Source organism: Micropterus dolomieu, linkage group LG01, assembly GCF_021292245.1.
Source record: "Micropterus dolomieu isolate WLL.071019.BEF.003 ecotype Adirondacks linkage group LG01, ASM2129224v1, whole genome shotgun sequence".
Taxonomy (NCBI): domain Eukaryota; kingdom Metazoa; phylum Chordata; class Actinopteri; order Centrarchiformes; family Centrarchidae; genus Micropterus; species Micropterus dolomieu.
Window position 1 is genome coordinate 2,790,850 of NC_060150.1, and position 15,064 is coordinate 2,805,913.

A 15,064-nucleotide genomic window follows, 5' to 3' on the forward strand; every position below is an offset into this window, starting at 1 on the left:
ACATACATCTGAAAAATGGTCTCCCCCACAATCTGCCATGAGAATCTTTTTAATTTTTAATAAAAAGGCTGATAAATGATTGTTAAGTGATCTTCGGGCTTGCTAACACATCAGTGTTTTCTATATTTGATTGGCAGAAGTTCAGCCAATATAACCAAAAAAGCTTCAGACACGTTTAGATTAGTGCACAAACAGTATTGAGGTTTATTAACCAGCTTGTCAGTGATCCTGTGTTGTGTAAAGCGTCGAAGGATGAGACCTCCCTGATAACTCTTGACACTATCGCTCTGCAATAACACACGATCTGAACAAAAGCACACGCTAACAGTTAATGTGTGTGTGGGAGGAACATGACTTAGCTCCCCCTCCTCCCCTCATTTCCCATGGCCTCACTGCCTCTGCTCTGGATCTTAAAACACCACACACATTCAGTCAAGGTCTCAGTATCCCTAAAACAAACTGGTTCCCATAAGGTGGGGGGGCATTATTATTATTGTCACTCTGAAGAGTTGTTAGTGTACCCAACGCCAGATCTGTTTGATTTCTGTTTGTTTGCAAGAAATCATGGAGGAGGATTACATGGCCTGCTTTTATCAGAGAAAAGAAAAACCAAATCCTTTATTGTCAGACCTCGAATCTCAAATAGTTCGTCGTCAGACCTTGAATCATTCAGATGTTGAAACGGCCGTCCAAAGACCTCGAATTATTCATTTTCGGAACTTAAATTGTTCGTCATCAGACCTCGAAATGTCCGTCGTCAGACCGAATTTTTCAGACCTTGAATCGGTCATTGTAAGATTGAATTGCTTGAGTTGTTCATAGTTGGATAAATGCAGGCCTGTCTTAATTAAAAATATATATAAAAGGCCGTTTTTTCCTTCTAAAAATTGAAGATAGGATTTATCTGAGAGGACAACCCACTGAAGCTCAGTTCCACGTTGTTTCTGTATATGTGTCCTGCTCAGTCTGCCATGACTCTCAGCCTGCTGTCCGTCTTCTGTCCGCTCTAATAAGAGTCTTCATCCTCCTCCTCCTCCTCCTCCTCCTCTGTTCTCCTGCACGACTCCACTGAGCAGGAACAGATCGGATCCCTTGTTACTGTGTCGGTCGAAGTGCGGCTCGTTGTGCCATCTCGTGTTGTTGACACGGCAGGCCGGGTACGCGGCTCGCTCGACGTTCAAGTGGTTCAAGTCACCAGAACGCTGTTGCTAGGCAACTGACAACCGAAATGGACGCTGACAAGTAGATAACAAAAAAGGGCAGCTGTTCGTGCAGGGCGTCCGAACATTTTTTTACTCATGAATTTGTTAGTTTGTAATGAACTCCGCACCTGAAGGCACCACGTGTTCAAAACACTTGATTGACAGATGTGTATTTATTTTATTTTTTTTTCTCTCTCTGTCTTTTACAGATGCGTTTGTGAACAGTCAGGAGTGGACGCTGAGTCGATCGGTACCAGAGCTGAAAGTGGTGAGTTCAAACGACCCGATCTCTCAAATTCAAATTAGTTTTATTGTCGTGACCGAAATGAAACGATAAATTTAGATTTATTCAAGTCTATCTTCATAAAATAACCAACGACGCATCGTCAGAAACACGTCAGGGTGAATTTATCTAAAGGATGTAGCCTGAAAAAAGGAGAGCGAGGTGTAGAGACCACTGTGACTGATGGAACGTATAATCTGTACTGTGTGTTCATGCTTTTATTAACACTGTTCTAACAAAACCAGTACAATTAAATTATCACTGAAGGATCCCTCCTCTTGCTCGCAGGGCATTGTGGGTAACCTGGCCAGTGGTAAGTCGGCGCTGGTCCACAGGTACCTGACAGGAACGTACGTCCAGGAAGAGTCCCCTGAAGGTAAGAGTGTTAATCGCTCCCTCTGTCTTCATGAGGTCTGGCTGGATCTGTTTCAGTGTTTTCTTTTGGTCCTCGAGGCAAAATATAAAAACCCCAAACATCCGGCTTTACCCCGCAGCCCCCCTCCTCTTTCCAAGATTAAATCCATGAAATAAAAAAAAAGAAAAGTAGATTAAATCAACTTCAAAAATCACCGAGGAGAAAATAATAAGCTGGAGCTGGATTTAAAACCCCCAGCTGGCAAAATAAGACGTTAACAACCTCCATCTCCGGCACGCAAGCGCCTTTAACTCGAATCCTCTTTGCTTTCCTTCCCTTGTCTCCTCAGTCTGCTCTGAAAGGGAGCACAGATTTGACCATCAGAGCAGAAGTAAATATAAAGAGAGCTGAGATGGTCACGCAGGGGCCTCTACACTCACTTATTACACAAGTTAGTTTACAGCCCAACCAACAAAAGTTCAACATTTAGAGAATTAAATATTTATATTTAAATAATATAATGTAATATTGAATAATAATAAGACAAGAAGATATTGAGATTACATGAGATTACAGTCCAGAGTCAGGACATGGTTAGCCTAGCTTAGCACAAAGACTGGAAGCAGGGGGAAACAGCTAGCCTGGCTCTGCCTGTAGATCACTAACTTGTTTGTTTTAAAATGTAGGAAAACAGAAATGTGAAAATGACAGGTTGTGGTTTTAGATAAAGATAAGTGCTGAGACTACTTCTAAAGAAAAACACACGTTTTATATAAACACACACTCTCATTTTGTGTGTGTTGAACCAAACCACAGCTGCTGTTATCACTTCTGCGCAGCTCCCTTAGAGGATAATTCAGGTTTATTGCAGAGCTGGTCTTGTTATTCTAGGTTTGATTTTCGATGTTGTCAGTAATGATAACATTGCTCTCACTCACGTTAATCTGGTAGCGCTAAAAAGAAGTTGTAATAAACTAAATTTATCTTTATAAAGATCTAAACATGCTTCCCAAAATAACTGATGGAGCCAGCACAGTAGCATAAATGAAACTTGGTTTCACGCAATACCGACTTTCTCTCCAGAGCTCCTCAATCTTTCATATGGTTCGAGCTGCGAGCAAATAAAAAGCCAACTGTAGTTTCCTTTAGCGTCTCTGCTCGCACGCCCTGCGGAGACGGCCATATTCCTCATCCAATATTAAAGCCGCTCCAACAGGCTGTACAGTCTCCCCAGGCAAAGACCCACTTACGCTAAACCCCGTGTTCCTTTAATATTTCACTGATCCTCCTCACAGAGAAACTCCCCCGTTTCAGGAGAGATTAGACTGCAGAGAGTAGAGACTGGGAGGTTTATCACCCTCTTCATGGACGAGTCTTCCTGGACCCTTTATTGTGAAAGGGTTATCAGTGAGGAGTTTGACCTGCTTCCTCCACGACAGGATGCTGAAAACAAACGACGCTTTTATTCTGGTAGCAAATAAAAGGCTGACTGTCTGCACTTTATCAGGCTCTACTTTATACTACAATTTTTAGAATTTACCACCTTTTTATATCCGTTTTTGGCTGCTTATTTTAGTATCATATGTTTTCTTTAATATTCTACCCCCTTTTATTAATTTTTTTATAAATAGATATTGTTTCAGTGTGCTTAAAAAGTGGTTGGTCCGACTAATGAAGTTAAAATTAAAGACCTGTCGTTCAGAAAAGGACTTTTCAGAGTAGATTTTTGGTTGTGTTAACAGTCAGTAATCTGTTAGTTATTAAAGAGTTGTGAGGATCACATGACCGATGTTGTGATGTGGAAATGGACATTATACTGGCTTTACCATGTGAGCTACTAGAATACAGGTAATTACAGCCCTGCAGCTGTTATTTGAGCTGAAAGAAGCCAGATCACTACACTTGTAGAGCCAAGAAAACTTTCTCCGCTTGGAACCGCAGCTAATTAACCCTGATTGACCCTTTTTTTGTGTTTAAAAGCCTTGAAAACCATCAAACAAGCTTTATTTGGGATGAAAACCTTGCTGCTGTTGTCATGTGGGGGCCCACCCGGTATCGGCCCACAAACCAGTTTTAGCTCCGGGTCCCTCGGAGGAGAAACGGGGCCTTCGATGTTTAGAGTCAGGGAAAGTTAAACCTCAGCCTAAAGAACAGTTAAATGTTTTAATTAATGTCCCCAGAGGAGATTATCACAGATTAAACTGATCAAAAGGGGGTTTGGGTTCAGCTAAAAGCTACTTCTCAGCTTCTCAGAGATTTGGATCCACGGAGCTGGTGGTGACGGGGAAACCCCAGAGCAGATTATTTCTAAAGTGTGTGAGCAGAAAAAATGATAAGATCATCTTTAGCAGTGACGTACTTCTTCTTAAAACGCCCTCTGTGGCTCTGCAGATCCGGCCTCCAGTGTCAGACCGCTAAATGCTGGACGCTCTGTTTCCACCGCTCGGCCTTAATTACACCACAGCTCTGCCAAAAGCAACACGACACGGCTTTTCAAGCAGCCCCACATACCGTATCAGAGCCAGCCCTAAACAACAGCTCCCCAAAATCTTTGATGTAATTACTTGGCACCGCCGCCCATCAAGGAAACGGCGATTCCAACTCCAATTAAATTAAATAAAAACTCTTTGATATTCTTGCATAACCACCAACAAATAAAAGGCGCTTCAGGGGAAGGAAAAAAAAGCTGATGTGTTGTTTTGAAATTCCTGGGATCTAAAAATAAGCAGCAGCCCGGATTCCCATGGCGATTGATTGGGAATAGAGTTGGTGGCTTGCGAGCGGCGAGGCGACCGCAGCGCCACAAAGCCACTAACCAGAGGTATTCTTAGGCTGCTGACGACTGCTCTCACATCAGCTCCTGTTAATGAGCAGAAACTGTTTCCCTCCGCTCCGAACTCTGCCCTTCAAACTCCTACGTGCTGCATTCAAGGACACCCGCAGGTTTTAAAAACAATGCGCTTACAGAAAATCCAGATGTTCCTGTTGATTCCTTAAATTAAAATGCAGCTGGTCCAGCTTCTAATCAAGACTCCAACTGATGACTGTCATTATCGTTTCATTTACAGATTGTTTTCTTGCTCAGTCGGTCAAAATGTTTGGGCTATTAAATGACATCAGAAGTCTTGCTTTGTCCGACCGACAGTCCAAAACCTGAAGATGATCAGTTTAATATCACATATGATGAAGGCAAGCAGCAGATCTTTACACCTTACAAGATTAAGACCAGGATATGTTTGATGGGAAAATGACTCAAAACGATGAATTGATCTTTGACATAATAAGTTTTTTGTCACGTGAGTAATTCAAGTGTCCTTGAATGCACCAACAGTTGGAGATGAAAAGACAATAAAACTAAATAAAGTTCACCACATGCTCCCAGCGGCGGATCGTGTATCAGGGTGAAATTAGAAAGTATCAAGCAATCTGAAAACATGCGATCTGCTTTGTTAAAATCACCAGTATTGTTAGCGACCATGTTACAGTTTTGGGGGTTGCCTAACTTGCCCCCGATAAACCCAGAAAGTGAGACTGGAGCCGAGCGGCAGAGCGGCAGCACATGGGATCCATTAAAACAGAAAGGAGCTTTGGTTGGGAAATCACCCGTTGTTTTAAAACTGGCTGCGTTTTATCTGCGCGACGGAAACAGAGAGAGCAGAACGAGGTCACTCCCTCTAACTTGGTGCAGTAAAGTCTTTTAATCAGACTGTCTAAAGGAAATAATTCATGTAAATTAGGTCAGCGAGGGGCTCTTAATATCAGCAACGGGTCCAGCCCTGACCTTTGACCTCTGTCCTGTTCTTCTGCAGGACGTTTTCTGATGTTTTCTCCCTTATCTGCTGAACCTTCTTCCCTCCCTCTCTCTTGCATCTCGTTAAACTCTCTCTCTCTCTGGTGCTGGGTTGGACTGTGCATGTGTTAACTTGTGGCTGCATCTTTGATGAGCTTTTGTTTTGTTTTGCTTTTTGTTTCCTCCCTTTCTTCTTTCCGGGCTGCTCTTGTAAACTAGCTGACGTGGATGCAGGTAACTATCGTCTCTCTCTCTTCCTTGACCTCTCTCTCTTCTCTTTTCATCCATCCCTCCATCCATCGACCCCCTCGCCCCTGTGATTCTGACAGCAGCAGGCTGAGAACAGCTTGGGTTCAGCGTTACGTCTCCTCACAGGGTCATAAAACCTGAGTGAAGGTTGGCGGCAGCTGGGATTCTTATCTTCTTATAGACAATTTGATTATTAAGACCTGACGATAACATGTAATGAAAGTTGGCCCATAATAGTCTTAATAATTTACAAGAAGAAGAAGAAGAAGCAGCGTACTCTATATGGAGGACACGGTTTGCTTTGATTTGGGTCTTTTCTCTCAAAAGAAACTTCCCCTAAAATGTTTACTCCTTATCGATTAATGACATTTGAATTCAGCAAACATTTGGCAAAATAAAAGCCAGAATGTTTAAGTTGAACACAGAAGAATAAAAGTATTTTCTACAGGAAAGATAAACGTTGACGTCTTTGCTTAATGAAGCAGAGAAGCAGCTCCAGTAAACGTGGACCCCCGAGGGCCGCTGCAGGCTTAGATCTCAGACTCCTGACCGGGAGCTGTCCCAGACGCTGCGTCAGGTTTCAGACATGTTTGATGTGCTCGTAGTCGGAGCATCTCGGACTCCATTTGCCCAATCGGAGAAAGAAGTGAAGTGTAAATTAGGGATGCACCGAATGTTAATCGGCAGAAAATAGCAAAATCGCTGTTTTAAATTTAAACTGAACAGTTACGTTGACAAGTCGGCAGTGTGGAAGCGTTTGCAGACGCTTTTCTGCTGAATTGCTCCATCTGCGGCTGACTTTGAGTGTTTCTGTCACTCATTGTGAGAAGGCCATTAAGCTAGAGTGCACGCGTATTCAAGCCTTTATGGTAAATCCACTGAAACGGCCCAGAGCGAGCTGACAGGCAGGTTAGAGACTTCATCCTGAAAAATGTGAATGTACTTGTTCAGTATTCTGCAATTTTTGTCATTATATTTGGCTTCTGTGCATCCCTAGTGTAAATAAACACTTACACACCTGCTGAGTCTTCCTGAGGCGGCTGAACCCGACGCTGAACGCCACTGCTGCGCCTGAACATGTAGCTCCGCCCCTCATTATTATGTTCTTTAACTTGTCATCCTCCCTCCTAATGTGTGCATGTAAACATTACACTCCCTCACACACACACACACACACACACTGTATATAAATAAACATGCACAGCAGAGCTCGACACTCTGCTGACTCGGCATCAGCGCCGTCCATCTGCTCTGCTGCAGCAGCTCGGCGTGGCGTCTTTTACGCAGGAAGCTGTTCGTCTGATTTGAGATTCTCTTCTCTAAAATTAAACTGAAACAAGTTATTATTTTTGTTTTGTTTCAACATGAAGATAATTTGATACGACAGCAAATTTAATACACAGATTTGTTTGTAACCCTTTCTAATAATGTGCAAGCCTACTGCGTTTCTAAATAATGGTTTATAAGTTAATAATTAATGAGCCGTTTTAATGCTTTTTAGCTCAGCACCCAGCCAGTGATACGAACAGCTTTGGGGTTTCAGAGGAAACATCTTCTTCCTGCACTCTGGCACGCAGAGGCTGCAACTGATGTCCTCTGATTCCTTTTTAAAAGCATCAATAAATCATTTGATAATCGTTAAAAAAAGAACTCCACTCATCTGCTCCCGCTCAGACGTCACAGTTACAGAGCTCGTCTGGAGGTGGCGGCTTTGGCGGCACATTGGAAAGGAGCTGATTATTGATCGATGAGCTGACAGATGCTCTGTTTAGATGTTACAGGTGTTACGACGTGTGAGCTCATTGTTACAAACTGCTTTGTTATAATCCAGTTTATCAAGTCAGAATCCCTGAAACAGATGTGTGTGTGTGTGTGAGTTGTGGGAACTTCCTGTTTTCCCCTGAACGTTCATGCTGGAAAACTTGAATCGGATGTATTTCTGCATCCATGACGCATCGAGAGCGGAGAGAATAGGCCGAGCTAAAAGTGTGTGTGTGTGTGTGTCTGTGGTGGCGATGCGGCGTGCAAATTGTATAGATCATTTCGGCCGTGTGCGTCCTCCTCCTCCTCCTCCTCCTGAGCTGATTGGCCCGGCGTCCTGCCACAAAGTCATGGGAGAGAGAGTGAGGAGGGCGAGCTAAATGTGTGTGTGTCATCCTCCTCCCGTCCTCGCCGCCGTATAAACATCCACTGTATCATTACTCTCTGCTCTGCAGCGAAGGCGGTCGTTGCAGCGACGATCTCCACGTGCTGAGCTGCAGCAGCGTCGGCTCTCTCTGCACTCGTCCACGGCGTTTGCAGCTCAGCTGATCCCAAAATAACGTCTGGACTCTCATTTTTAGTAAATCCCCAGGAAGAGACGTTTGTTCCCACACGGCTGAGGCTCCTCACAGACACTTAAAGGACACCTGAGAATGAAGGTTTCAGCCTGCTGACTTTGATGAACGTCTGCAGAGCGAGACGGAAAGTTTCAGATTTGTGTGAAAAGTGTTTGAGGTAACCACGACAATCACAATAAGTTTCTTTTCAAAAACAAGTTGCAGTTCAGATCCGTGTTGTCTGACAATAAGAGATTGTTTCAGCAGCAGTGCAGATTTTAATGCAGTAAAACTGATGATAACAGACTGCATTAAAACAGTAGATGGATAAATAGCTGTAAAAGAATAAAACAGGAATGAGCAGCGCACTGCGGTCTCCTCATCAGCTCGGCCCTGAACGTAAAGTTCAGCCAAAGGCACTGGGGTCAAAGGTCAAGCCCGGAGCTTCTCGACAATATTCCCATGAGCCTAAAATGAAAATGAGTCGTGGGAAAGAATCACGTCGGACCCGAGCGCTGCGCTGAAGAGTTAAACCTCAAGATGTTCGTCTTTAAATCTTCTCAGGGGAACACACGTCCAGACTTCCTGTACTCGCCGGTTTAAAGTCGGGCACGAAAACGCCCCCCCCAAAAAACAAATCATCTTTAAAATAATAATAACACTCAAGTACTTTTTATTTATAGAGCCTAAGATTAGACATGATACATTTTTACAGTCTCTCAGCTGACGGCGCTCGGCTAAAAACGGAGCGAAAGAAAGGCGAGGAAGAGCAGAAGGACAGACAGGAAGTAGAACGTTTGAACCTTGTAGCGGAGTCAAAGTTAAAGGTCAAAACCAGACGTCACACGTTGGGAAGAATTCAAAGAACGGTGGTTCACCTGCAGAGCTTCATTCCTCACATTCAACCACCAAACAATGACATGTTTTCCAATCATAATGTTTCATTTTGATCGTCGTAAATAATCACTCTCCTCCCATTTAGCCCCGATCATCTTTCACCAAACCAATCAGTCGATAAATCCATCGATCACTGCGGAGCCGTCGATCTGCTCCCCCACCCCCCCTCTGTGAACCCGTAGGTCAGATAGACGTCGGCTCTCGGAGCCAGTTCTTCTCTCTGACGGCTGCTGTTGTTTCCCGCAGGCGGACGCTTTAAGAAGGAGATCGTGGTCGACGGTCAGAGTCACCTGCTGCTCATCAGGGATGAAGGGGGCCCCCCGGAGGCTCAGGTGAGTACTGCACCCAGGCTTTGACTTGAACCTGCAGAAAGTTGAGCCGTACTCAGTTAAATCTGTAGATGTCCTGTCAGCAGAGACACAGGTCTATGTCTCCTGTCTTTTTGTGCTCACGACGCTCACTTGTTATATCAACTAAAAGAGTTTATATCAAACCACAGCTACACAGTCCTGATGAAGAGGATTTGACTGTTGAATTCTTCATGAATGTGTTAAACAGCTTCGAGAGAACGTAAATCTTCTTATTCAGGTTATTTGTTTTCTTGGGAGCTGGACTTTTTCCCAGCATGCGTTTTGTGAGAGGTGACGGAGGAAGGCACATTTTCCTACGTTGAGGAGGGGACTACAGTCGGGTGGTAGACATCCCTGCGTTATATAAATAAAAAACACAAAAGGACGTTTAAACTCAGCAAGTTTCTTTAGGTGTTATTTGAATGAGGTTCACTGACACATTATGCTTCAGTTGTGATTTTGAGAGAGGTTATATTGTTTAGGGAAGTAACTGGGAGGGAGAGAAAGATGTTCCTCTTTTCTTAAATCCTCACGCTGTTCTTCTTCCCTTAAATGGACGCAAATTAGCCCCCCGTTTCATAAGAATTTGTCCCAGAGTCCCTGATATCTGATATTATCTGACATGATTCCTGCTTTTAGATTATTTATTTATTTATTAAAGATGGCAACCTGTGTTTCACCAAAATAGCCGAACCTTCTGTTACTGCGTTACTTATGGGTGGAATTATAGTGAGAATAAATGTTTCCCCTTTCGGCTGGGGCCCCTGGAACCTCCTCAATAAAAATATATTTTTGTATACCTTCTGTGTAAACCTCTCTCTCTCTGATTCCTGAGAAGCAGAGATTCTGGGCTGCGTGAGTCCCTCCAGGATGAATCTGGGTCAGCTTTTTATTTCGGTGGCGTGCAAACTGACCACACAGAGGTTTTAATGTGAGCGAGTCTAGACAGAAAACTGAATATGAATAATTCACCTGTTTTCTCCCTGCTCCCGTCTCCTCCTCCCTGTTAACGTGCTTCGGTAACACTGGCTGACTTCCTGTCTGAGGCTGCGAGCCCGGTTGGGTCCTACTGAAGAGACATTTCATTTCTTTAAAATGATCGTTAACAAAGTTATTTCCCTGTCTGTCAGTTTGCGTTGTGGGTCGACGCCGTGATCTTCGTCTTCAGTCTGGAGGATGAGATCAGCTTCCAGACCGTTTATCACTACTTCAGCCGCCTCGCCAACTACAGGAACACCGCCGACCTGCCGCTGGTCCTGGTCGGCACGCAAGGTCTGAAACACACACAGAATTACACACTCTCTGCTTCTGTGGTCAAACCGTGGTTTTCTGAGGCGTTGCTGCCGCCCAGTGGCGTCTTTGCATCATTACAGAGAAACTCTACTACTTTCTCTCAGATGTTCACTGCGTTGATTAAGATGTTTACGTGTTCACTTGTATCCTGGTTTCAATCACATTTGGGACACAGAAACCTGATTCTACGTCCGGTGGAGGCTGCAATTAAATTAAATGAAGAAAAACGCCACCTGTTTGAAAGTTATTTAAGTAGAAAACCTCTTGTTCCCAGTCGGATCTGTTTAAAGACAGATACCAGCCCGCCCACAGTTATATTTAATACCAAAAATATGGAGGTGGAGGGACAATAATACATCAAATATAGCTTAAAATATAAAATACTTGTTATATCACCTTGTCACATGACATTAAAACAAAGCAAGGCGGCAGCTCAGGTTAGACTGATCCAAGTGGCTCTGCCCGACCTCTCTGCCCGACCTCTCTGCCCGACCTTCAAATTATCTCAACTTTATTTATATAGACCGTACTCTTTGTAACATGATTAATAAAGACAGTTCAGAGCAATCACACACACAAAGTAAAGAGAAAGAACTGCTCGTATTGTCTTTGTCTAGAACAGTTTGGACTTTAACTCGTCATCAGGCTATTCCACGTGTTTCTGGAGGACCCTATAAATAAACCCTATGTGTGTCCCCGGAGGGCCACACACCAGAGAGTGGGGAATCATCTGCACAAGCACACATTTTAACAGCAGAGGGCGCCACAGCATCATCTCTGAACAATGTTCTCTTGTTCTTCCTCTCACGTTTGTCATCATTTAAAGCAGGATACTGAAGAGGTTTAGTCAAAGAATAAACAACCTGAAGAGAACGAAGCCCAGAAGGTTCCAGTGTTGCAGCTTTAATCAGATATAATTAAGGGTAGATCTTTTACACCACTCTGTTACAGTGCTGGAAGCAACAGTAAAGTAAGGTTGAAGAGTTTGTGCTTGGATTTGAAACCACAGTTTGATGGAGCAGACAGGACTTGCTGGAGAAAAGCTGGTCGCAATTTATTTTTTGTAGTGAAAGACTTTGAACCTTGTTGTCATTTTCCCTCCCAGACGCCATCAGCTCAGCCAACCCGAGGGTGATCGACGACAGCCGAGCCAGAAAGCTCTCCAACGACCTCAAACGCTGCACCTACTACGAAACCTGCGCCACCTACGGCCTCAACGTGGAGCGGGTCTTCCAGGACGGTAAGAACTGTGTCTATGTGTTCGAGTCCAGTCCTCTGGGAAGGTCAAACGCCCCGGCCAGAGCCATTCGGCCGCTTAATCACACGCCAATTAAGAATTAAATGGACCCGCTCAGCTATTTGGCTCAAACCGAACAGCAATTAAGTTTTATCATAGCGAGGGAAGGAAGGCAGGGAGGACAGAGAGCTCGCAACAGAGACGATTCCCCGACGGGATTAATAAAAGAATCGGACATTATAGGAGGAGGAGGAGGAGGAGGAGGAAGAAGACGAGGAGGAGGAGGAGTGTCCGGAGTCTTCAAGGTCCTGACTGACCGGGACACGGCGGCCATATTGTCAGGACTTTTTTTAGGCCTGGTCTAACAGACTGACCTTCTGACCTTCAACATTTTGTTCTTTACTACGTTTACAGGGAAGATGCTCAGAGCGGGTTTGATCCGGAGGGAACTCGACCTCCTGGGGTTCATTTATCAGGACGAGAGTTTAGATCATCTCTTCAGTCCGCTCCTGCGCTCTGTAACGTGGCCGACGCCATCTTAAACCTCAGCTATCTGCAGGGCTGATCTGTTTGAAGAAAAGGCTCTAGTTTCCTTTTTTTCCGGATTTAAATTGCAGTAATTTCTTACATTCAAAAGTTATATTTATTTACACACTTCTTGTGATAATGACAAACTGCTGTGAAACATTGTCTGATGATATTTTGATATCTGACTGACGCTCTCAACGGATTCGGAGCTTTTAAAGTGACGATATGACGTTTTTAAATGTAAACAGGAGAATCCAGCGCTTCTGTTCACAAGCTGTCTTTTCTTCACACTCGACAACTACCACCTGTCCGAAAACTGATGTTATAATTACGTCTGCACTCTTTAAAATTGTGATCTCGACATACAAACGAGTTGTTGATGAGCTAAAACAAACACTGAGATTCGTGACTAAGGGTCGGAGCCCCGGCGGGTCCTTTTATCTTGACGAGGTTCGGGGGGGAAAAGTATTTTCTATTATTGCACCGAAGTATCTTTGCAAATAGCAAAACCCTGCGGCTCATGTTTTACATTTTGAGAGCACATTAATAAGAGAGAGAGGCAGCGGAGAAGTTAATGAAGCGGCCGGTCGGCAGGCGCAGGGTTAACGGCTGTAATTAGAGAGAAATAGATGACATGGACTCTGCGGTTAATTAGCAGAGCTGCAGCGAGTCTGCCGGCCTCTGGCTTTGTCTGCATCCACCTGAGTTTTACATTCAGCAGGTCAGTCTGCTGCTGAAACCGGTGGTCAAGGCTTGTTTTTTTACCTTCGATGAGCTTTGAAGTGTTCGACTTTGACAAAACAGGCAACATCATAACAGATTTAGGGATCAAGCAGTAAATCTGTGCCGACTTTAAAATGTTGTCTTTGCTAAATTAAAGTGGAAACCAGACCAAAGTAATAAAATACACATAGTTAGGTCAGTGAAGTGCTCTGTTTCCATAGTTCTGCAGCAGATAAATTAGTTAAGAAAAGTTAAGAATTTGCTCGACTGATACGCCTGATTTTGACACTTAACACCTGATTTTGAGAGTTACCTAATGCCTTATTTTAAGAGCCTTACGTGTGATGTTGACACTTAACGCCTGATTTTGAGAGTTTAATGCCTTATTTTAAGAGCCTTACGTGTGATGTTGACACTTAACGCCTGATTTTGAGAGTTTAATGCCTTATTTTAAGAGCCTTACGTGTGATGTTGACACTTAACGCCTGATTTTGAGAGTTTAATGCCTTATTTTAAGAGCCTTACGTGTGATGTTGACACTTAACGCCTGATTTTGAGAGTTTAATGCCTTATTTTAAGAGCCTTACGTGTGATGTTGACACTTAACGCCTGATTTTGAGAGTTTAATGCCTTATTTTAAGAGCCTTACGTGTGATGTTGACACTTAACGCCTGATTTTGAGAGTTTAATGCCTTATTTTAAGAGCCTAATGCCTTATTTTAAGAGCCTAATGCCTTATTTTAAGAGCCTTACGTGTGATTTTGACACTTAACGCCTGATTTTGAGAGTTTAATGCCTGATTTTGACAATTAACGCCTGATTTTGAGAGTTTAATGCCTGATTTTGACACTTAACGCCTGATTTTGAGAGTTTAATGCCTGATTTTGACACTTAACGCCTGATTTTGAGAGTTTAATGCCTGATTTTGACACTTAACGCCTGATTTTGAGAGTTTAACGCCTGATTTTGCAACTTAAAATTAGTTTGTTGGTTTTGTAAACAACACACGGCAATGGAAAGACAAGATGCGACGATCCTCGTTCTGTTTTCTGGCTCTTTTTTCTGCTTTAGTGTGAAACTACACTGAGCATGTTTGGTTTCTGTCACACTATTGTCCAGAAGTTGAGAAACGTCAAAAGAGTTTGAGCGCTGCTGATGGACCTGTAGTACCTGGGTAGGAACTCAACACAGTCCCTGGTTCTTCTGGTCAAAACACACGGAAGAAAACCCTGCAGCCTCTGAACCAGCTTCACTTCTCAGCTGTCATTGCTGTGTTTGTCCTGAGGGGGGCAGTGCAGGAACAGAGACGCCGCCCTCTGAAGGACGCCGATCAGTCACAAACACTCGATCACTTTCCGTGAAACATCTCTGAATTCTTACAGTACACTAATATGGTGCGAGAAGAAGAAGAAGAGCGTCAGGGGAAACCACAGAAGAAGAGCTGAAAATCCTGGGAACGTGAACGAAGGCAGTTTCTGGCAGTAGATCATAAACTGTGTGTGTTCCCCTGCTCTCTCGGCCCAGGAGGAAGCTTTCCACACTAAACGCTGCCTTATTATCTTCTTAATTATTCCACCGTGTGCGTTAGTGTGTGCGTCTGACACTGTCTCCTCGTATTTTTCTCGTCATTTCCCCAAATTAATCAGTTTCTTAATCATCCAGCAGAACGATGAGTTTAATGTTTTCAGTCAACGGACGAAACATGACAGCAGCCTGCAGCTTTGTGCGTGTGTGCGTTTTATTATTTCAGTTTTCTGGGTGTGTGTCTCTCTGTGTGTGTGTTCTTTTGTTTGCGTGTGACATGTGTATCCACATAATGTGTGTGTGTTGTTAAAAGGT

General features: G+C 43.7%; 1 protein-coding gene across 3 annotated transcripts in view; it reads left to right on the plus strand.

Annotated features, from left to right (window-relative positions):
* agap1 (ArfGAP with GTPase domain, ankyrin repeat and PH domain 1) overlaps positions 1 to 15,064 on the plus strand; it is a 171,602-nt gene that overhangs the window by 76,138 nt on the left and 80,400 nt on the right. For all 3 annotated transcript variants that reach the window (XM_046049966.1, XM_046049972.1, XM_046049963.1), the window contains 5 exons: positions 1,412 to 1,470; positions 1,774 to 1,861; positions 9,341 to 9,426; positions 10,575 to 10,716; positions 11,843 to 11,977. In XM_046049966.1, the coding sequence (XP_045905922.1) occupies positions 1,412 to 1,470; positions 1,774 to 1,861; positions 9,341 to 9,426; positions 10,575 to 10,716; positions 11,843 to 11,977 (510 nt within the window). The remainder of the gene's footprint in view (positions 1 to 1,411; positions 1,471 to 1,773; positions 1,862 to 9,340; positions 9,427 to 10,574; positions 10,717 to 11,842; positions 11,978 to 15,064) is intronic.